This window comes from Phyllostomus discolor, chromosome 8 (genome assembly GCF_004126475.2).
Source record: "Phyllostomus discolor isolate MPI-MPIP mPhyDis1 chromosome 8, mPhyDis1.pri.v3, whole genome shotgun sequence".
Taxonomy (NCBI): Eukaryota; Metazoa; Chordata; class Mammalia; order Chiroptera; family Phyllostomidae; genus Phyllostomus; species Phyllostomus discolor.
Window position 1 is genome coordinate 18,830,225 of NC_040910.2, and position 22,477 is coordinate 18,852,701.

At 50.1% G+C, this 22,477-nt stretch overlaps 1 protein-coding gene across 2 annotated transcripts in view; it reads right to left on the bottom strand.

Annotated features, from left to right (window-relative positions):
* GATB (glutamyl-tRNA amidotransferase subunit B) overlaps positions 1 to 22,477 on the bottom strand; it is a 73,130-nt gene that overhangs the window by 12,735 nt on the left and 37,918 nt on the right. For both annotated transcript variants that reach the window (XM_028521899.2, XM_036031896.1), the window contains 4 exons: positions 21,537 to 21,621; positions 20,563 to 20,607; positions 18,457 to 18,646; positions 6,890 to 7,023 (listed from right to left, as the gene is read on the bottom strand). In XM_028521899.2, coding sequence (XP_028377700.1) covers positions 6,890 to 7,023; positions 18,457 to 18,646; positions 20,563 to 20,607; positions 21,537 to 21,621 — 454 coding nt within the window. The remainder of the gene's footprint in view (positions 1 to 6,889; positions 7,024 to 18,456; positions 18,647 to 20,562; positions 20,608 to 21,536; positions 21,622 to 22,477) is intronic.

The following is a 22,477-nucleotide window of genomic DNA, read 5'->3' on the forward strand; positions in this document are numbered from 1 at the left end:
TGAAAGCTGCTGAAATGCATAACGCCACTTGAAAACACCTTCTGTTTAAGCTTCGGTTGCCATCGCTCACTATTAATTTCTTGGTAAGCTCTTAGATAAGAAAAAGGAAACTACCGCTTAGCCTCTGCCAATTCCGATGAATTTCAAACTAATCGAGTGCAAGTTCACCAGGTACGCCTCACTGTGGTCTGACAAGTACAGTGAAGCTTCATTAGGGTTGTTCATTCAGAACAGCTAACACACTGAGGCAGGCACCATTTAAAGTGTCTGTTTATCCCAAAGCACACATGGATAAAGGCGATCCCAAGCGGAAATCAGGCTTGGAGAGTGCTGGTGTTAGTCGGTATCTGGAATGTCTGTGAAGCGCTCTGATAAAACCTCAACAGCAAGAGGGGGAGAGGGCTGGGAAGTAAACTGAGACCCTTTTCCCAGCCTCCAACCCTTACTGACAAGTAATACAGAATCAGTTTTTTTTTTTAAATGCAGGTTTCTGGGATTTTCTGCAATTCTAGAAAATACAATGGCCAATTCCAGTGTGTACTGTGGAGAACCCTAACCGGCAGTGACGTGCAACGGGGTTTCTAGAGCATGCAGAAGAGGCACCTGCTCCCACACGAGTCGGCGACAAAGGGCCGTTGGGACAGAGATAGAGGGTAGCATGATTAAAAATACTTTGCCTCAACTCATTAGTTAGGTCATAAATTCACACTATAAAATACCTCCACTGGCCTAATTGCACTTGGGATTTTTCAATCACCTTCTTATACCCACAATGCTCGACACACAGTAGGTCAGTAATATTTGTATCACGGAATTCTAGCCTCCAACAGGGATGTCTGGTATTCTGCACGGACCAACTCCAGACACACCAGGGCTAACCCGGAGTGGGGTGGTGGCAAAGATCAGTTCCTGCCTCACTCACCTGGAAGACCCCTCGTCAGACAAACACACGCGTCAGACAAGGAACGCAATGGCCGCAGAAGCACCAGCTGCTGACTCGCTGCTGCCAGAGAACACTGGTTTCTGGACAGGGAACACACCTCCACTGAAGAATGGTCTGACCCTGGAGGCCTAAGCTTCGCGCACTTGTCTCCAACCCCGAGGCCAGCGGGTCTAGAGCCCGGGAATGGGACACTCCCGCCTCCCCTCAGCCAGTCCTCCAGGGCTCTTACGGGGCCACAACTCCATCCCCAGCCTGGACTGCAGAGACAGACACCGTACAGCCACGGCCCGGCTAAGCTGTACTTGAGAAATGTGCTGCCCTTCTCAGTCCCCAATGTCGTTTCAGGCCCAAAGTCCCCCTTCTCTGCTTCTGCTGAACGGGATGCAAGGAGCTCCTGGAGGAAGACACTGGGACTTGGACCTCCAGGGGGCTGCTGCTAATCAATAACCCCTTTACCTCACTTATTTCACCCCCAACCCGGCTCCCCCACTGAGGCAGCTGTTCTGGCAGCTTCCTTTCAGCAACCCGCCCCCCTCGGCACACACCCTCACCTCCCACTTCACTAGAACGTCAGCTGGTGCAGAATCCCGAACTCTCGACGGTGCTGCCTCCTCTTCCATCAGACAAACCCCTGCAGCTGTGCCTCAGCCCTGCCACGCCCACTCCTGAGAATCCCACTCGACCTGGATGCCTGCTTCCTCTCTCCTGTGGCTTCAATTCCACACCTTCGTAATTGCTGAGACCTTCCCTATCTTGAAAATGTCTTCAAGTGACCTTGCAGTCCTGTGCCTCTGCATAGTTTTGTACCTTATTTCTTACCAATAAAGATCTGGCATCAGTGGCTGCTACGGACCCTCGTCAGCATGTGGTGGTTGGACTCCAACCCTGTCCCTACAGCTGTCCTGTTAAAAATCCCCATCCCTCCCTTTGTTGCCAAACATACACCTTTCCCCCATCCTGCTGCACCCCCTGGGACACCTTTAGACCCCCTCACGAAAACCCTTGCCCTGGGCCTCCAATGCTCCTCCTCCTTTTTGACGGACCCTCCTCTGCTTCCAGCCTGCTGAGGACCAGTGGCCTAGTGCGGCTTCCTGTGCTTCCCGGGCTTCACCTCAGGCTGGCGAGGGAGGGAGCGCATCTCTTCTCACGACTGTCACTGCTCGTCTTGCTCCCTCTGCCCACGAAATCCAAGCACCTCTCGAGGGCTCCCATCTCCCCAAACACGTTCTGAAACAGCCCACGCCTCTTAGGTACAGTCCAGAGAGCCTCAGGCCCCACCTCAGCCATTGTATCTCGCTGCATCCTCCGTGACACTCACACCTGCCCCAGCAACTCCGTGTTGCACTTACACCTGACTATGTATTGGCGTTCCCAGGAGTGCCCCTACTCATCCTTCGCTCAGGGCTTAGCTTTGCTGTCACCTTCCCTTCCCAGAGCCCCTAACTCACTGCTTTGTAATCACCAGCTTCTAGGCTGTCAGCTCTGAGCGCAGAGACGGTGTCTGTCAAGTTGACTGGTCTGATTTAACACGCGCTGAATAATGAACAAAGGAGAATGCTCTGATCTGTATGTCCCGTATACCTGTCAGCTGCAGATCCACACCAACAAACTGCTCGCCAGTAATCCCCACAAGGGGGCTGTCTTATAGGCAGCTCCAAACCAGCATTCCAGAAAGGGAGTGGTACCCTCCCTCCTTGTCCTTCTCAACTTGCTCCCCCTCTTCCTGTCCCTCCCACTGCCCCTCATTTCACTCCACTGCCCGAGCAGGAAGCGTGAACATGGTGCTAGTCTGAGACGACTGCTCCCCCCCAGCCCCTCCCACGTCAGCCCTGCCATCGATCACCCTTTACTGACCATCTTCTGCAATAAGGCCTCTATTTTTCCTATTACAGGCCTGAGACCTCCTAGACCACATGTAAGGAAAGTCATGTGGTGTTTGGCGTTCTCTGATGGGCTTGTTTCACTCAGCACAATACTCCCCAGGTCCATCCGTGCTGTCTCAGAAAGGGAGATTTCCTTCTTTGCATGGCTGAGTAGCGTTCCACGGGTGACCGTGCCACACTTCTTCACTCACTCACCCACGGACCGGACTGGCTATGACAAACGATGCCGCCACGAACACAGGGGTGTGCAGGTCTTTCCAACCAGTGTTTCAGGGTTCTGCGATAAATTCTCAGACATGGATTCACTGGGCGATAAGGCAGTTCTATTTGCAGTTTTTTTCAGTAAATTCCATACTGCTTTCTGCAGTGGCTGCACCAGACTGCATTCCCACCAACGGTGCACAAGGGTTTCCTTTTCTCCACATCCTCTCCAGCACTTGGTGTTTGTTCATTTATTGATGACAGCCATTCTGGCAGGTGTGAGGTGGTGTCTTGTTGTGGTTTTAATTGGCATCACAGAAAACGTCTTGAACACAGTTTCCTGGTAGAGGCTTACATTGTTTAAATAGGCCTTTGCTTTAAAGTCTGTTTTGCCACACACAAAGTATTGCTACCCCAGCTTCTTTCTCATTTCCATTTGCATGAAATATCTTCCTCCATCCCTTTACTTTTAGTCTGTGTGTCTCTTTCATGCTGAGGTGGGACTCTCGTAGACAGCATGTGGGTCTTGTTACCCATTCAGCTACCCTCGTTCATGTCCTTTGACTGCAGCATTTAAGCCATTTACATTTAAAATGGTTATTTATAGGTATATATTTATTACCATTTAATCTTTTAACTACATTCCTCTTTTTTCCCTCTCTCTTCTTAAAGAAGATCCTTTAACATTTCTTGTAATAATGGTTTGGTGGTAATGAACTCCTTTAGCTTTTTCTTGTCTGGGAAGCTCTTTTCTCCTTCAATTTTGAATGATACCCTTACTAGGTAAAACCATCTTGGTTGTAGGTCCTTGCTTTTCATCACTTTGACTATTTCATGCCAATCCCTTCTTGCCTGAAATGTTTCAGTTGAGAAATCAACTGACAGTCTCATGGGGACTCCCCTGTAGGTAACTATCTTCTCCCGTGCTTTTACAATTCTCTTTGTGTTTAACCTGTGGCAGTTTACAATGCGTCTTGGTGTGGGCCTCTTTGGGTTCATCTAGTTTGGGACTCTCTGCACTTCCTGGACTTGTGTGTCTTTTTCCTTCACCGGGTTAGGGAAATTTTCAGTCATTATTTCTTCATACAGGTTCTCGATCCATTGCTCTCTCTCTTCCCCTTCTGGTATCCCCTATGATGCAGAGGTTCTTACACTTCATGTTGTCCCAAGGTCCCTTAAACTCTCCTCATTTCTTAAAGTTCTTTTTTCTTTTTGCAGCCTGGATTGGGTGTTTTCTGCTGCCTTGTCTTTCAAATCGCTGATCCAGTCCTTTGCGTCATCCGACCTACTATTTATTCCTTCTAGTGTATTCTTCATTTCAGATGATGTAGTCTTCATTTCTGACTGGTTCTTTTTTATGGTTTCCATGTCCTTTTTCATGCTGTTACAGTTCCAAGTTCTCTGATCACCCTTATAACCATTTTTGGAACTCTATATCTGATGCATTGGTTGGCTTCATTTCATTCTGGAGATTTCTCCTGTTCTTTCATTTGGGGCATGATTGTCTCTGGTTGTGGCTGCCTCTTTGTGTTTGTTTTTATGTATCAGGTAGATCTGCTGTGACTCCCAGTCTTGGTAGGGTGGCCTTATTAGCAGGTGTCCTATGGGACCCAATTTCCTCAATCACCTGAACAGGGTGCTCCAAGTCCCTTGTGTGGTTATGGGCACCCTCCCGTTGCAATTGAGTCTTGACTGCTATTGGCCAGTTCACGTGTGGAGTCAACCCTCAGGTTGGCTGACTGTGGGGATCAACCCCAACCGCAGTGTACAAGCTGCTGTGTGCAGGTGCTGACCGCACAAAGCAGAGTCTGCCTCAGCAAGGTCTGGTACCTGCTGAGATCTCCCGTTCAATATGCCGCTTGTGAAGCTTACTGGCTCCTGCTCTGATGTTTTCTGAAGCTGACCACTGGGTGTGCTGGCTCTGAGGCCTCTTGAGAGGGACTCCTGTGCTGCCCAATGTCAGACACTGCCCATAACTGGTCCTGGGCCACCTGTTTAGAGCCATAAAGCAATCTACCGTTTGTGGCTGCCTCTGCTGGGACTGCATGTGTAGAGGAAGGACCAAGCTGCATATCAAGGCTGCCTTTTACGAGCAGCAGACCCCGGGGCAGGTCAGCAAAAATCCCAGGGCACCCTGCGATCTGCCTCTGCCTGCCTGTTAGGCTCAGACACTTTAACGAGCCTCTGATGACAGTGGAGTTGCATGAGACAGGCTCTCAGTGAGTCACCAGGTAGGGGCGAGTGGTGTTCACCAGATCGATGCAGGTTCAAACTTGGTGCCATTGCTGGGTCTGAGGCCACTCAGCAAATGTTCCAGGGTGTGCCAAGTCTAGCTGGGACCTGCTGGGTGTTTACACACCTTTGTGGCAGGTGGGCTATCAGGGAATCATCAGGGAAATGCCAGCAGAATTTATTAGGCCCAAACAGACCAAGATCTGGCCAGGTGAAGGAGGTCTCTGCACCAGCTGGGCATGCGAAGGAAAAATGGCCCCCATCCTAGAGCCACACAACTCAGTCTCTCCCCGATTCTGCCAGGACCTGGGGAGATGGAGCCAGTGGACCTCCCATGACGGGGAGGTGTTGGTCAGCCATGGGGGAAGGCATGGGGAGTGGCCCCCACCCCAGAGACACACAATTTAGTCTTTTCTTGATTCTGCCCAGACCTCAGCAGGACAGAGCCACCAGGGGTCAGGAGGCAGGGCCACTGGAAGCCCAAAGAGCAGGGCTAGTGGATCTCCCATGAGGAGAAGGCACCAGTGAGGTTCATGGGAAAGTGGGGGGATGGCCTCTGTCCCAAAACCACACCACTCAGTCACTGACACCCTCTGAACCTGCCCAGACCTCTACGTCCCAGCTCAGGCAGCTGGCTCCTCAGCAGGGTATGGACTCTGCAGGGTGGCGTGACAGGGGAGTCCAGGGGGTGGGGCTATGCATTTTTCCGGGCTGATGGTATTGCAAGGGAGTGCTCCACCCAAGAATGATGGCATTTGTGGTGTGGGCAAGGGGCTCAGCACAGGAATCTTTGTGGCTATCTGGTTGGCTCTCTTTCCAGAGCCACAAACCCCAGTCTCCCCTCACACAACTAGTCTATTCAGCCCTCTCTCTGCTGGAGCCCAGGAAATTTGAATGAAATTTTGTGCATTTGCCCTTTACAGGGCACCTGTGTCTCCAGCAGACTCCTGTCTCTCCCTGGTGGGCATAATCCCTGCCAATTTGCACAGTCAGATGTTAAGTGGGTGCCTCTTCCTAGCTCTGGGGCTCTGGAGCCTGGCTTGGGGTTGAACCAGGCTCCACTCTTCTCAGGGGAAACCTCTGCAGCTGAGATATCCCTCCAGAATCTCAGCCACTGCCCGTGGGAGTGGGGCCAGCCCGTTCCCCATCTCCACCCTTCCCACCATCTCGCTGTGGCTTTTCTGTAGGTCCTTGGTTATAAGACTACTCTTCATCTAGTTTTGGTTAGTTATTCAGGTTGACTGCTCTCTATTTTAGTTGTAATTCCAGTCTGGTCCTATGAGGAGGTGAGCGTAGCTCCCACCTGCTCCACTGCTATTGGGGGGTCTCCCACTGTCTGTTTTCTCATAGGTCTGCAGCCCCCTCACACTTGTAAACTCCTATCTTGTTCACATGCAGGCCCAGCACAGTACAAAGAACAGTGAGGACAGTCAGAGACTTGAACAAATAAATGCATTTTCAGATGTGATGGAGGACAGCTTTTAGAATTTAGAATTCACAGGGGATGCTTGCATCGTCAGGAGATCCTGGGGAGAACAAGGAGAGTAACACACTGGCCCTGTCCCAGTTCTGCTGCGTCTGGACGCAGAGTTCACCACAAAGGAAGAAGAAGTCCCCTGACCCCACTCACCTCTCACTGACGGCAAGGTTCTGCTGCTTTAAAAATCCCAGAAAAGTGTTGAGGACCCAACTAGTCACTTTTTTGGGCTCTGCCCTAGTTTCTTTGATCACATTCTGGAAGAACTCCAGCAGGCCAACTTCATTCTGTGAAAAAATAAAAATTGTATAAAACCTCCAAAAACCTGAAAGATCAGCATTCTGAAAGCAAATCAAACTGCCTACACCTCTGCCTCCTCTGAGACATTAACTTGTTATTTCCTAAACACAAAGAGGTCATCAGAAAATTCTGGTCACTTCCAGTCAACAGCAAGTATCCTTCTACTGCCGCCGTACATTTCTACAGCATTTTCTAAAAGGGATGAGCATATGTCAGAGCCGTGACTCTGTGGACCAGAGGATGGCGACACCCACCACCCCCTAGACCCGCTTCCCTGTCAGTGTGAGCCGTGTGTGCCCTGTGCCCTTCATCCTTGGGCCCCCAATGTTCAGCCTGAGTTCACTGTCCTGCCTCCCTTCCATCCTGTCCTCTGCTGGAAGTCTGAGTGATTGCTAGAATAACAAGGTAAGGAAAGTAATCAAGAAGAAGCAAACAGAATATTGTAGCTCTGAAAAACCGAAAGTGGTTTGTAACTCTATTCACCTCCGCATCATGCCAAGAGGTGACAGAAATGGTTTTCAGAATGAGGAAGAACGTGGGCACATGTGACCCACGTAGCACACATAACTGGTGGAGGGAGCAGCAGCTTCTAGCCTCTGAGTCAAGCCAGGCCCGCTGACCCTGCCTGTCATCTGGCTCCGTGCAAGCCATCGGCTGGGTTGGGTCTGCTCGGAGAAGACTCCACTTTCCTGCTCTGCATCCAAGGATTCTGCACTGTCAGCTCCACGTGTCAGGCGCCACGCTGCCCTGCTCACTCTGCAACTAGGGCTAAGTCAGCGCCGGGCCATGGCGGCTGCTTGGTGGGTATCAGCAGAGGAATCCGTGTCCCCCATCGCCATGTGTATTTTTTCAAAATCACACGTGAACTTATTCTTTATCTTGTTTACCTTTAAATATTAGACATGCCGCCATTATGCATAAGAATAACCCCAAGGTACTCATCAAGTTATACACTATGGCCAACTGCCAGCTTAGATAGATCTCGCAGAATCAAGAAATCTGGCTAAGTCCACCCCTTGTTTTCAGTTAAAAAGAAAGAAAACCATGTCCTACTTGCACAGGGAAGGCTGAAGTTTCCAAATGCAGAGGGAGCATATTCTAAGCAGGTTTCCCCAGCCTGCTGAAATTCAGATCAAACCACTTTTCCTTGAAATATGAAGTCTGTCTGGAAAAAGCCTAGCCACTGTGAATATAATGAGAATGGTTTGTGCAACAAAGACGTAACCTGGCAGCCAAGGGGAGTGGACTGGAATGCACATGCGTGAACAATGATGACTTCACCGTACTAGTCAGTGGGTGCAGTAGATGCTGTTGAGTGAGCATGTGTACTGTGTGGCCATCACATTCAAAATGACTGAGCCAGTAGAACAACGAATCTGCATCACATTTTGCATAAAGCTTGAACATTCCTCCCTGGAAACTACTCAGATGATTCAGAAGGCTGCAGCTATGGGTAACTGGTGATTGGCAGCTTTATCACGACATCGCACCTGCTCATGTATCACAACCCATACAGAGTTTTTTTGCAAAACATCAAATCACCTGGGTGACTCAGCCCCTCCACAGCCCAGATTTGGTGCCCTGTGACTTCTGGCTTTTCCCAAAACTGAAATCATATTTGGAAGGGAAGAGATTTCAGACTGTTGATGAGATTCAGGAAAATATAATGGGGCAGCTGATGGTGACTGGAAGAACTGTGTGAGGTCCCAAGGTGCCTCCTTTGAAGGGGACCGAGGTGGCACTGTCCTAAGTACAGTGTTTCTCGTGTCTTGTATCTGTATTTTTCGTATTACATGGCTGGATACCTTCTGGACAGACCTCATATTCCTTTTTAACTTTATACTACAGGTAAGCTTTTCATCTTTGCCCCTCTTAGAGAACTTTCACTTAAATGGAAGAACCTTCTGGAAAAAATAAGATACTAGGGAAGCAAGACATAATAACAAAAATGCTCTGAAAATTTAGCCACTGTAAATGCTGTAACATGCACACAGACACACAGCTGCTTAGTAGAAATTCCATAATAAAAACATCTACATGCCCTTTGTAACAGATACATTCTCTGGTGACAAGCCAACTGAATAATCCCATAATCATCTCTTGAATCTCTTTTCAAACCAATGCTGTTATTCTGCTCATGCTAAACCAGGGCAGAGGCCGCCTCAACAGCCAACACTTGACTACAGATAGAGGCAAAGGCAGGCAGCCCGAAAAGGAAGTTCTGCTTCACTTATGGAAAAGTATTCAAACCTCCATAATGCTGCCCAAACCGCTGGGGAAGTCAAAAACTGCCATCCAGCCCGAAGCAGGTGGGAGGAAACCCTTTGTTCTATCCCAGACAGGCTGGCCGCTGCTGGGAAGACCTGTCAGGAGAGCTCTCTGCCAGGGAAAGGTTTTCTAAATTCGCCTAGAAATACTGCACTTGAACTCGCGGGCTTGGCTGAGTTGCCGGGACGTGATGAATATCTATTCCTCTCCCCCGGGTGGTTTTTTTACTGGACAGATAACTTGGCAAGTCAGGTTTCTGTTTGTCTTTTTGTGTCAGTGCTGTGATGAAGCCTCCTTGCGCTGGTACTGTACTCCACGGAAGGGTCTGTGGGTTCCGCACGCAGCCCGCGGCGCACGTGAGCACCTGCGATCGTGACCGGTGAGCTGCAGACGGGGCTGAAGAGGGCTGAGCTGCTGCTGCCCGGATAACGACAGAGCGATAAATAGTCACATGCGGGTGCCCGCTCTGGTTCTTTAGATCTGAAGTCAGCTTTTCAGGAAAAAACACAAAACATTCTAGGTAAGGTCTTCTTAGTTTTTCTGAGTTAGGCAAATGCTAATGAACTTGGCACAGATCTCAGAGGTCCCTTGTGAACGTGGCAGTGTGGCTCTGGTTTTCTCAGAAAGACAGTGGGCCAGGAATCCCCTTACACGAAAACCGTATTACGAGTAAGGCAGAAAGGCCCCTGCATTGGCAGACCCTTAACGTCCTCCTCAAAGGCAACAAGCAAACCTCCGACTTAGCACTGATCTCCCCCCACACCAGGCAGAGCTGACGCTTCAGCAACACGGGGCATCACGTCTCTGGCCAGCTGTCCCTACGGAGACAGCGACAGCAGCAGGGACAACTGGCCCTGTCTTCTGGAGAACACCCAGCAGTCTTTACAGCTCTATGCCAGGAAGCATCCTTCTCACATTTTATCCGATTTCCCAGAGCATTCCATTACACCCAGAGCCAAGGCCAGGTCAGCCTCTCAGACGCTCCCAGAACCTCCACGGCTAATGGATCCGTCAGCTGGTCAGTGCTGGTGTGAGGCCAGGCAGAGGGACTCCAGCACCTCGCCTCACTGCCTGCTCTGGGAAGGAACCCCGACTCACTGTGGGTTGGGCCCTGGAAGCAATGTGCCCCAAAGCTGTCGTTTGCGTTCTGCCTTCAGAGATGATAAAATGTGGGAAGGCCATCCAGTTGGAGTGAGATGAAGGCTGATTTTTCAGCTGCCACACCCAGTGAACCCGATGGCAGGGCAGAAATGAGCTGGTCTATATTTAGAGGTTGAATGAAACCAGATAGAGACAGCTGCCCAGCGGCAGGTTCGGAGGAGAAAAAGCCCAAAGGACAAGCTGAGGAGCAGCTGGTTGTGTGGCAGGGTGACCTGGCAGCGCAGCGACCCTAGATTGGCAATCCAGGCAAGACTACTTGGGAGACACGGAGATCAGCAGCCAGCCCTGTGGGGAGCTACACAGAGCTGCTGCAGCAAATGGTATTAATGATGATAATAGACTTCAACAGCAATAATAGGTATCGTGCACTGTTCTAAGTGCTTTCTCTACACTAACTCATTTGATTCCCAAAATGACTCGTGGAGGCAGGTAGCAGAATTCTTTTAAAAATGATGACACTGAGGCACTAACTTGCAAGAGGTCACAGCACGAAAGGGCTGGGCTCTCCACCTCAGTGGGCTTCACTCTTAGCCTCCCTGCCTCCCTGGGGACCGGCCGGTGCCGGTGCCGGGAGTGCCATGAGGCGACTCGCTCGTCAGAAGAATGAATGCACTTTCCCACCACTTCCATCGTTTCACTTGATACCTGCCAGCTGTTCAAAGGTTCTTAACGTATTAAAAACATTGCAAAGGGCTTTAGCAATTAGCTTAGAAATGAGGAGAAAATGGCAAGTTCACTTTCCGCCTTTCCTGGCGCACACCAGACCACATGGCACTCTGCTGCGGCAAGACACGCACCGGCTCCCAGATCGCGAAGGCAGACAGCGGCACCCGCCCCTGGGCCGGAGCTCCCCCGGCCTCTCCTCCGCATCCCCTCCACGGCCCCTCCTGAGGGAAGGTACAGCGAGCACGTCCAAACCGAGACAATGCCCCATTCTCAAACACCTTCCGACACGACCAAATGAGCTCCATGATCGCTCACACAGTCTAGTTAGGAGGTGCACTGTATTTCACTGCACTCTGACTCCTCTAACACGAGTAACTCGGGGTGGGCTCACACCTAACCGGGCAGGGCCGGCCTGTAGTGGGAGCCACTGCCTGTCCAGGAGACCCCGCATCTGTGGACTGAACAACTGGCTCCAACTGGGCAAGGCTCTCCTGGGTTAGGAGGCATCATTTTGTGGAGGTACCAGCACAAATTGCCTTCCTCTGCCCCCTCGGAGTGGTGGGGCGCTGGGGTGTGCAGCCACCGAGCATTTCTGGAGACACTGTTAGAAGGCCCAGTGTGTGCGAGCCAATGGGGGCTCCGCTGTTCCCTGGGAACTTGGCCTTTCTTACAGCGGGAGTAAAACAGAACGCAGACCCACCAACTCCGTGATAAACGGCCCTGGAAATAACAGCACATGTTAGTGCTGGGGTGGAAATGAAAGCGAGGGAAGGGGTCGGAGAGGGTGGTGTTCCGGAGCAGACAGCAGAAGCCGTGGCTGGAGTAAGGGCTGGGATGTGCAGCGGGTGCTGACTTGGATCTGTGCCGTGAATGAATTCACCCTCTGCTTTTTGTGGAAACAGGAGTGACTGTGGGCATCATCTTTCAGTGAGTGAACCAGAAAAAAGTGACTCGTCAGAGGAGTCTTCAGCGGGGAAAAACCAACGGTAGTCAATTGGTGGTATGAGGCCGGCGGAGGAGACACCCTTCTCCATGCGTGTCAGGAGGAAGCCGGAACCCTGAACCGTCACTGCCACTTTCGAGGGTACAGGGATCTGCAGAGGTTCTGAAACTGACTCCAGAACACCCAGGGTCTGCCCTCTAGTCTGTCTCAACAAACAGGCAGCTAGAGAGTTCCACAGTCCTGTTTTGGGCCCCACAATTTCCACCCCTGGGTCATGTTCCTAGCAGGGCCTGGGAAGCCCTAAACTCTGATCCTAACAATTTCGCTTGCGCTCTCTCCCCAGCAGAGCTGGGACGCACGCACATCCGAGTTCAGCGCCGAGTCCCGGGTCCCTTCGGGGAGTGTGCTCGCCTACAGCTGCCTAGACGAAGGTGCAAATGAGCTTACATTCTCTGAGATGCATTAACTGTGAGAGCTGTTGAGGAAAACCAACTTGGAAATGAGACTTTTCCTTGGATAATCAAAATCCACATGATTTAGGAAGTAAAACTTGACGGCAGACAGGAATGATCAGATGACTACATCTGCAAAAATGGCACACAAAAACCACGTTGTCAGGAAATCAGTTCTGTGATCACATTTCAGTGTCCTTTAACACACAGCTGCCCAGCATGCCCAACACGGAGGGAGCCTGTGTTACTCCAGGATGCATGAGAGGCAGAGCCCCTGGGCCCCCCAAGGCTAGGCACCCGGGACCTTCCCTCCTCCCTGCGCTTCATCCCCTTGGGCAGGCCCCTGTGGGGTCAGACGGCTCTGAGCCCAGCGGACCCTCATCTCTGAAAGCCCTGTCACATATCTGAGATGAACTGTTGGTTTTGCAGGAGTTAAGTTAGAAGATGCATGTTTTTATTCAAAAAACACCGGTTGTTTTTCCAGTGCACAGAATGACCGTGAACGCATCCAAAGCTGGCAAGCGGTGGATGCAATGTTATAAAATGAAGAATAAAATCAATTTTGAAAATTGCGTGGAGCTGAAACATGGTGGGTGCTGACGCCGGCCACGTGGAGTTTCCTCCCTCGGCTGTCAGAGGGCGAGCCCTCTGCTCCCCGGGAGGGGTGGGCCGTCTGACACAGTCAACAGGGTTTCAGATGCTTCTTCAATCTACTAAGGCAGCACTGCCTACGGGATACACAGGCATTCACCAACGAGAATTGTGTTACAGGCAATTCAGCCAGAAAACACCCCAGGCCATTTCAAGCTTACTGGAGACTCACAACCAAACTCTTGGAAAACAACCCATTTAACAACCAACTGCAGTCATGACATCCTTTCTGTTTGTTCCTTGGAGATGCCTTAACCTCTCCTGTGACGTCAGAAATAAGGGTTATGACCCAAACGGGGAATAACCAGCTGGGGAGAAACGAAGTTGTCCAAGGACTCCTCGAGGCTGCTCCCAAAGACAGACAGACAGACACAGGTCACCGCTGCGGACGGTCCCTGTCCCACTCTCCCGTAGCGTCCAAGGGACCACGCAGGACCTTCCCTAACACTCTGCCCTGCCTGGCTCTCAATGTGTCAGCAGTGCTCTGACCTCTGGCAGCATGTTCTGGGGAGTCTGCTGGGCTGCATCCAGGCTGTTCTTAGATTCAGGGAGGGTTCTTCTGAGTCTGTTATCTTTGGGGGAAGCACATCACTCCCTTCCTCTTTCAGCTGGGAAGGCGCAGCTCCAGTTACCTTGGCAGAGCCCTCTTGGCTCCTAAGTATTGGAAGTGAGACCTGGAATCAAGAGCGCCTGCCCCTTGGTCAGTGTTTTAACCCCCCGCCCTGGAGGGCTACCCAAGAGTTAGAGGCAACGTGGGAAAGATAAAAGCTCTTACACTTGACAGCAGCAAAGGGCATGTGGCGAGTACAGCAGGCTCTCAGAAAACACTACATTAGGGATGCTGTACCCTTCCTTCCCTGAGAACTCCCACAAGAGAGGAGACTGAAATCCTTGTGTTGACTTCATACACAGCCAGGGACGCCGTGAGCTCACACCGGTCCCTCACAAGTGCTGAGTCACATGACTCGAGGGTCAGGGCCAAATCATCCCCCACACCCCACACCCCTGGCCCTGCATGGAGACCCCCTTAATGATTCTGGCAGAAGGCGCCAAGTACCTAAGGCAGAAAGTTTAAGAGACAAAGCTGCAAGAGGGGTGCTTACATTTCTTTTCTGACTGAAGTTTTCTACTTAGAAAATGGACGTAATTTCTGCTTTACCTTAGAGTTGACTGATTTTCACTCAGTTCAGTACACAGCACTTTCTGTTTATTTATAAGGCAATGAGGAATCTTAAAAACCAAGAGGACTGGGCAAAAAGGTTTAAGTGAACTTTTTAGAGGAGTGGTCAAAACACAGCGCTGTGACTGCTTTGTCGAACATCAGTAGGACTGATACAGCATCGATGTGAACGAGAGCAAAAATTGTTTTCTCTCCAAAACAGCTGAGAACGTGCAACATTACCCCTGCTTCGTACTGCGGCGCATCACAGGTGCAGGCAGGCGGAAGAGCCCGGAGACGAAGGGCCTGGGCCCTGAAGCCAGCCCAGTCTGACCGTGGCTCCCCCGCAGCTTAGGAAAGTGCCTCAGCACCTTGTGCTCAACACTCAACCACCGAGGTCAGGTTTCCTCCCCCGTGGAGTGGGCAGGACAACTGTGCGCACCCCAGTAGGGCTGCTGGAGGACAGATGAAGAAGTGGGCCGCCGTAAACTGCAGACAGGTGGTGGGTGAACAGCCCATTGTGCATGCTGTTCAGGCAAATGGCGGCACTGAGTCTGCGCTGGCTGAGCCAGGTAAGGCAGGGTTTAGGAAGAGGTGCCCCTGCAGACGTCACCCTGAGGTTGTGTGCTAAGAGAAATGCACATGTATATAATCTTAATCATTTTAATAATTATTCTTGGATATACTGACTCGGAGAAGGACCTGCTATGCTATTAGAATTCTCCCATTTTCTAATACCTGAATCTCACCTTCCACATTTCTGTTCCTTATTCCTAACACATGAGGCCAGAAATCAAGGCAATTTGGTGTAAGATAGAGAAGCAAGGTTGGCCAGCTAGGGTGAAGTTCTGGTGGAGTATGATACTTTTAGGTGGCTGGGGAGGAAAAAATAGTTAAGACAGGTTGCTGTTGGGAGTGGACTGTCAGGAGGCTTTAAGAGAGAAGATCAGGATGTAGATTTGATTTAATGTCCTAGTGAAGTCAGCTCAGAAAACGAGTCAGAGAGACCACGTGAGTTGCATCTGGTCCTGGTACGTGGTGTGGCTGAAGCCGCAACTCAGGTCTTCCCACCCAGAGCCCGGCGATGCAGGGGTCATTCCGCGATTTGCTGGTTGTCAAAAGGGCGGTTCATGTATCCGACCTTTAGAAACAGGGACGCGTTTATCAGGAACACGGCTCCTCCCAGGGCTTCCTGAGTCTTGTCACAGTGTCCCATGTGTTCGCTCATCCGTCCTCTGCTCCCGGAACAATACTCACCGAGTGCCTACCCTACTATGTGCCAGACACCGTGGTGGGCGCTAAGACATAACATTAGAGTCCCATCATATCAAGGGTAAGTTAACAATAAACAATTCAGTGCTTACTGCACACTGAAATGACAAGACAAATTGAAGACTAGAGTTAAATTCTGAAGTCATCATTTGTGGGTAAGGCACGTGTGGGTGGGTGGGTGGGTATGTGCTTCATGCTTAATTTAAGCGGCAACGCAAGGCACGGCGCGCGGGGCGGGAGCCCTGCGAAGCGCACCTCCACCGCAGCTCCTTGTTTAATGAGTACTCCTGGGCACTCTTTCAGCGGGGAGACGGTTCGTTAGATCTGCGCATCTGCCCTTCTCAGCAATCTGTCGTGTTTCCGACGAAGGCAGGAAAAAGCACAGAACGTCTCTCTTTCGGGTGTGTTATGAGTAACTCGGCTTCCAGTGATTGCAAAGCCATAAAGAGCTCAGGATGCCTAATTTCAGGAAAACAGTTTGTCTGAATCATTCTCTTCCCATTCCTATCAAGTTCTCTTCTTTCCTGTCACAAAGATTTCAAGTACTAACCCTTAAAAAAAAAAGAAAAAAAACTAACCACCTAATATGTTATTTTTAAGCTATAAAAATAAGTGTATTTTTAAGGTATCAAAAAATTAGTCCCTCCAAAAATGGCTCGAAAATCATCTTCTTGAGGTTCTCCCCTCTAGTCTTGGAGGAAGGAGGCAATCACTCCCTCCCCTGGGCCCCCTCCATATTACACATGTATATACTGCAACCCCCCCTCCCCCCCGTGCCAGGTAGCTGTGGTGCTGTGTGTATATAAATAGGTTCTTGGAAAGTAAAGAAAACACCTTTTTTTTTTTAAACTTTGTCCTTGTCTCAGTACCTACTACACAGGAGAGGGCAATGAAAGTGTTGATATGAATAGATAGATAAAAGTGTATCTATGAATAGACAGATGAGTTTCCCTAAGAGGGGCCTTCAACTATGAAAACATAAACTTGCTCATTTGCCACCTCTCCGTAAAACGTTTATCCCAGGCCTCCTGGGTCCTGGCACTGTGAGGGACACACGGGGGGAGCTGGGACACAGACAAGAACGTGAACACGGCCTGCCCCCAGGGAACGTGCTCCGTGCTCTTCAGGGGTGACTGGGACAACCCTGCAGGGATGCGCTCCGAAGGGAGCACCTACTTCCAGGCAGCGCCTCAGAGAGAGGTGGCCACCTTCGTGGGAGGAGATGCAGGAAGGTCCTTTCACGGCTCTTTCAAGAAAGCTGATGCACAAAAACAATGTTTAACATTCTATTTAGTGGATTGTTCTCAGAAACCAGTCTTGGGCAAAAAAAAAAAAAAGGCCAAGTAGCCTGAGCTCATCACTCACCACCTCCAGAAGTGGCCCCTGTCCACCTGGAGGAGCTCGGAGTGGAGAGAGGTGCCTGATGCCCGCAGGCTGCGCAGCCTCAGTCCTTGTCCTCCGACCCCCCTACAGAACTTGGCAAATACGTCAGAAAATGCAGGGCCAGAATTTAGCATTTTGTTTTTATTCTGGAATTTATTTTGAGTGGGCTGAAAATTCAAGTGACCAAGATGGTGGGGAAGACGTGTAAGCCTGAAACCCAGGGTTTATTAAATCGACCTAGGAAGAACGCAGGTTAAAAGGCATTCTGTACGAGACACGGACAAACTACGTAATTCCTACAAGGATCTGGCTGTAAGCACGGCCGCTGCGAGCTCTGTGCTGAGCAACAGTGGGAGGACGCAGCCGTGCCTGCCTTCGAGGCCCTGAACAAGATACACCAACAAATAATTAAAATACACCTGTGGTAGAGGTGCCACAGAGGTGGGAATCAGACAGACAGGAAGCCCGTAGGAGACAGCGATCAACTCTGCCTAAAGTACGAAAAAATAACGGATCACGCCTAATCATTATTGGCAGGAAAAAAGGAGTTTTCACGTGAGATTCTCTGATTCTTGTCAAATTAACCAATTTACAGATGATAAGGAGAAAAGTCATTCATTCAACACACATTCGACTGAGTACCTTGTACCAGAAATGCCTGGGTTGCTGTTATTGAACTAGAAATTTACACAGAAATATGTGTCTTCTAACATCCTCAGATATTTGTTATCAGTCAATTAAAATGAAAAAAGAATGCAGATTCCCTGGATTCTGCTGGATACCTAGTCCCTAAGAAGATGCAGCGGCAGCACGTCTCACCTGCTCCTACAGACAGCAGAAGACAGCTGTGCCCCACGCCACGCTCACGGGGGCCGCGCCACCTCAGTGCTGCCATGACAAAGAAAACTGCAGGGCCCCGGGCAGCTCTGAAGAGCAGGGGGAGTCCCTCTGCGGACCTCAGCGGTGTCAGACTCTCTAGTGCCCCTTTGGACACATCCGCAGGCCTCGAAGGACCGATACTTTCAGTGAGAGTCTTTAGCATTTCACGTGGAATAAATGTTTCCTTGCACAACTGGTAGAATGACAGGCTGGCTTTTGAGAGCCTAACTTCCTGCCAGACCCCGTGCTGGTTCAATACTGTGGGAAGCCCCATACGTGGGTTTTCTGGTGTCCTGCAGACGCAGGGGAAAACACTCACCCATGACATCTGGATGCTCTTCGGGAAGCCTCACGGCTGCCCTGAGCAGCCGAACATTTCTATGCAGAAGATACGAGACACGGGATTCTGCTTCCGCTTTCATGAGTAGCATTACGTTTAGGGCACTGAGCAAAGGTCAGCACGCCTTGTCGAGCTCAGAAGCATCCACCGTACAACCGAGGCAACCTGCCCGCGCCACCCAGAGCCCACCGTGCAGCGTTACCCCGACCGCTGCGCTGGGTCACCGAGCCCCTGATCGGTACTCACCAGTAAGGTGAGGCTTTGTTCCGGCAGCATCCCATACTGCTGCACGAGCTTCTCCCGGGTCACGCTGGGCAGCTCGGGGAGCTGCTCCCGAATCTGGTCGATGTTGACCACCTGCTGCGGGTCTGCGCCAGCAGGCAGAGACTCAGAGTCGTAGAGCAGCAAGGGGGGCAGGTTGGGCTCGGGGATGAACCTGGGCAGAGAGGAGACAGGGCCTGGCTCTGAAGTACTTAGTTTAATAAGAAAACCACCAGTATCCAAGTTTCTGTGCACAGAGGCCACTTACTTGCAAATATTTCTAATATCTTACAATATCAACGGTGGCCCCTGGTTTCCTAGGAGCGAGTCTTTGCTACTACGTTTACAAACGTACACCACAGCCAGAGACACCAACCCTGCCACTGTCCAAGCTTACAACCCAGTGACGAGTGGAGAAGGCGCAGCTCTCGTGTGGCTATGGACAGAGACGCATCCACGAAGACATGCGGCCAAACGAGAGCATTCCCCAATTTTAAAATGTCCACGATTTTTAGCAGTATTTGTGTAATAAATGAAGAGTCAAAGAGTAAGAAAACATTTTCTTGAGAAGTAGGAGTGATGAATGGATTTTGCCTAAATAAAAGGTAGAAGCTGGAGCGGAAGGAGGGAGTGGCGGGGAGGGTGAAGTCCAGACGGGGGATGTTTAGGGCAGTGAAACCATCCTGAATGACACTGTAATGCTGGATGTATGCCATTATACATTTGTCAGACCCATAGAATGTCCGACACAAAGACCAACCCTAATGTGCACTACGAGTTTTAGTTAATGATAAGGTATCGACTTTGGTTCATCAATTGTAACGAATGCACCACACCACACACTAATGCAGGACGTTGTTAGGGGAAACTGAGGGGGAAGAGAAAGTATATGGTCTCTGCCATACACCAAGGAACATACAGGAATGCTCTGTAATTACCACTCGGTTCTGCTCTAAACCCAACACCGCTCTAAAAAATAGTCAGTTGACTTTCTGAAATGTGAAGCTGCACCACTGCTTATATTCTTAGGAAACAAAGATGTCCTTCCCTCCGTTCTATCCCAGCATCTATTGTTTGCTCTCTGCTGCTTCTTGTCAAGGGGCTCGTGCAGATGCAGAACAAATGGTGGCGCCGAGGTGACAGATGAGAAGTGTAAGCAACCCGTCACCTTGACGGCAAATCTGTGCTGTGAATCAGTGGGGCTTCTGAAAGTAAGAGGGAATCCATCCTGTCTATTAACCTGAGGGATCAAGCAGAAGCCACTGGCTAAACCACAAGTCTACTCACTGCTTCGTAAGAAAGCATCAGGGACAGAGTACGGGCAGCACTGGAGGACGAGGGTTCTCGGGGAGGACAGACTGACCCCAGAAGACCACAGAGATTCACACCATCCCCACTTTGACAGACACCACGAGAGGAGTCCTTGAGGTGAAGTTCACTCTAAAGGGTTGTGAGCTGCTTCTTTCCCACATCCTCAAGGTCAACAGTAGGTGCATTTATATCTTCCTGCACACCAGCAAAGAAACGTGGGCTAACCTTAGCAACTTTAATGCACGAACCTTCAATTTTTGCAGTCTGCTAAACTGAATGGGGAAAAAAAATAAAAGCTTCATTTATCTTAAGCCTGTCCTTATTTGCTTTATTTCTGGATCTCACAGTAAGTCCAACTTGTTTAATTTATCAATTAAATAGCACCACTCGAAGTTTGCAGGAAAGTGGCAGGAACAAATACACCTGTTTTTTTTTTCATTTCTTCTCAAGGAACTTCAGTGCCTTCCTGAATTTGCTCCTGAATGCAAGAATGGGAACAGGCCAGCCCCACCCTCAACGGCCGTCCTCTTAGCTCAAGCAAACAAGTGTCTTCCCACAGCTGGGTCGCCTCTAAGAAGGGACTCTAAGACTACCAGCTTAGGAATACACTGTTCCTCTCAGTGTACACTACAGCAGGAAGTCTAGATTTTCCATTGTGTAACAATAACAAAAACTGGTTCCTAAAAATCTACCCAGGATCATTAGGCTGATCTCTAAGTGGATCTGAAATGCGCCTCTAACCCCAAGTACACAATGCTACTTGCCGAGATGAGTAATCACCTGTAGTCTTGTTTTCCTTCCTTGTCTCTCATCGGCACAGTGCACCTGCGGTAGTCAGACAAGGAAATGTTAAACAGAGAGTGCACCGGCCCTGGCCTGCACACATTCAGAGAGGGGGCTCCCTGCTGATAAGGGACACAGGCGAATTCCAGCTCTTCAGCCTTCCTTGGGAGACACTGCATGACTACATTAAGAAATAATATTAAAGAAGAAAAATGTTTAGAATGCCAATTTAAAAAAAAAAGAAACTGCTTCAATGCAAAGAGCTTTTAACCAGCTCCAAGTCTAGGCTTTTGAGCTTTGCTTAGTCTTCTGCTAAAAGTATAAAATCCTCAAAATTTCTGCGTTAGAAAAATTAAAGCCAATGTTATCTAAACAGAAAAGGGCACCTCTACAACCAGCTCTACACTTTCTGTAAGCTAGAGCTCTACACCTCTAGCTTAAATTGGTAGAGCTTTCGTCTGACAGAAATTGAGGAAATAAAAATTCTTGCTGCAAAGCAGGTAACTCAGAAGCAAGGGCAGGGACGGGGCCTAAGATCGGCACTGTGTAACAAGGGCTCAGTTTCAACCCTTCACCAGCCCTACAGGGTGCATCATTGCCCTGTAGGACAGGGCCCCCACGCCGGGGCTGTGCACCAGTGTTGGTCTGTGGCCTGCTAGGAACCAGGCCCCACAGCAGGAGGTGAGCTGCAGCGCTAGCATTACCGTCTGAGCCCACCTCCTCCCCTCACCCAGCACCTCCCCACCCCATCCCACCATCCCTGGAAAAACTGTCTTCCAGGAAACCGCTCCCTGGTGCCACACAGGTTGGGACCACCGCTGTAGGATGCAGTATCTTTGTCATTTTACTAATGAGGAAACCGAAGTGCAGAGGAGCTAAACACGTTCTTCAGAGTCGCCTGTCTGGTCTCTGGCGAGCCCCGCTGAAGCCCCAGCCGGCCACGCCCAAGGCGCTGGTCAGTGCGGACTCACCCCAGCTTGAAATCAAAGGAGCGAGTTTCATTCAGAATTTCACCTCCGTTCTCAAGTTCTCTGATCTGCCTCTGAATTTCATAATCTAAGAAAAACACAGTAATTTAGTACATTTTTGATTCCTTTCATCCAACCAAGCAATATTTAAAAGTTTTTAAATCTCTAACTCAAAAAATAGTTATCCACCTCCCTTCGTCTCAACACCGAGGCACTGTGTCACCTCCCACCACGAGTCAAGGGTGAACAGAGTGCAGTGAGATGTTCTGAGAGACAGACACCATGTGCACAGAACTTTTACCACCATCTATTGTTATAATTAATTTTTGTTAGTTATTATTATTAACGTCCTACTGTGCCTAGTTTATAAATCAGATGTGACCTCAGGTACATACAGAAGAAAACTCAGTATCGATAGGGTTCTGTACCACCTGCAGTTGCAGGCGTCCACGGGGTCTTGGAACAGGTGTCCTGTGGGCAAGGGGACATAGGCTGCTGTACACTGTACACGGTTTCTTCTTGTTTCCATCACAGAATAATGGTGCTTAAAAGGGCCTTTTAGGAAGCACTCCTCCCTTTTTGAGAAAACTCGGGTTCAGAGAGATGGAGTGACCCCGGACGGATCACACAATTGGGCAGAACAAGGGCTGGGACCACTCTCCGGCTGAGCGACTCCAGATCCAAATTGTTGCCTGTCAGGAGTTCTCATCCTGGAGTCCCCCGATGCCAGCCAAGTGGGCCTGGGCTATGCCAGCAAGTGGAGAAAGACCTATGGACAGAGGAGCCCAGCAGACATCCAGCACCAAGGCCCCACCTGTAAGGGGGGTCCTCTCAGACCCGTTGTTTCAGCTGAGCTGCCAGCTTCCACAGCCACATGAGTGAGCTGAGGCAGGACCAGCAGAAAGACCACCCGACCCACAGAACTGTGGGAAGTTAACTGGCTG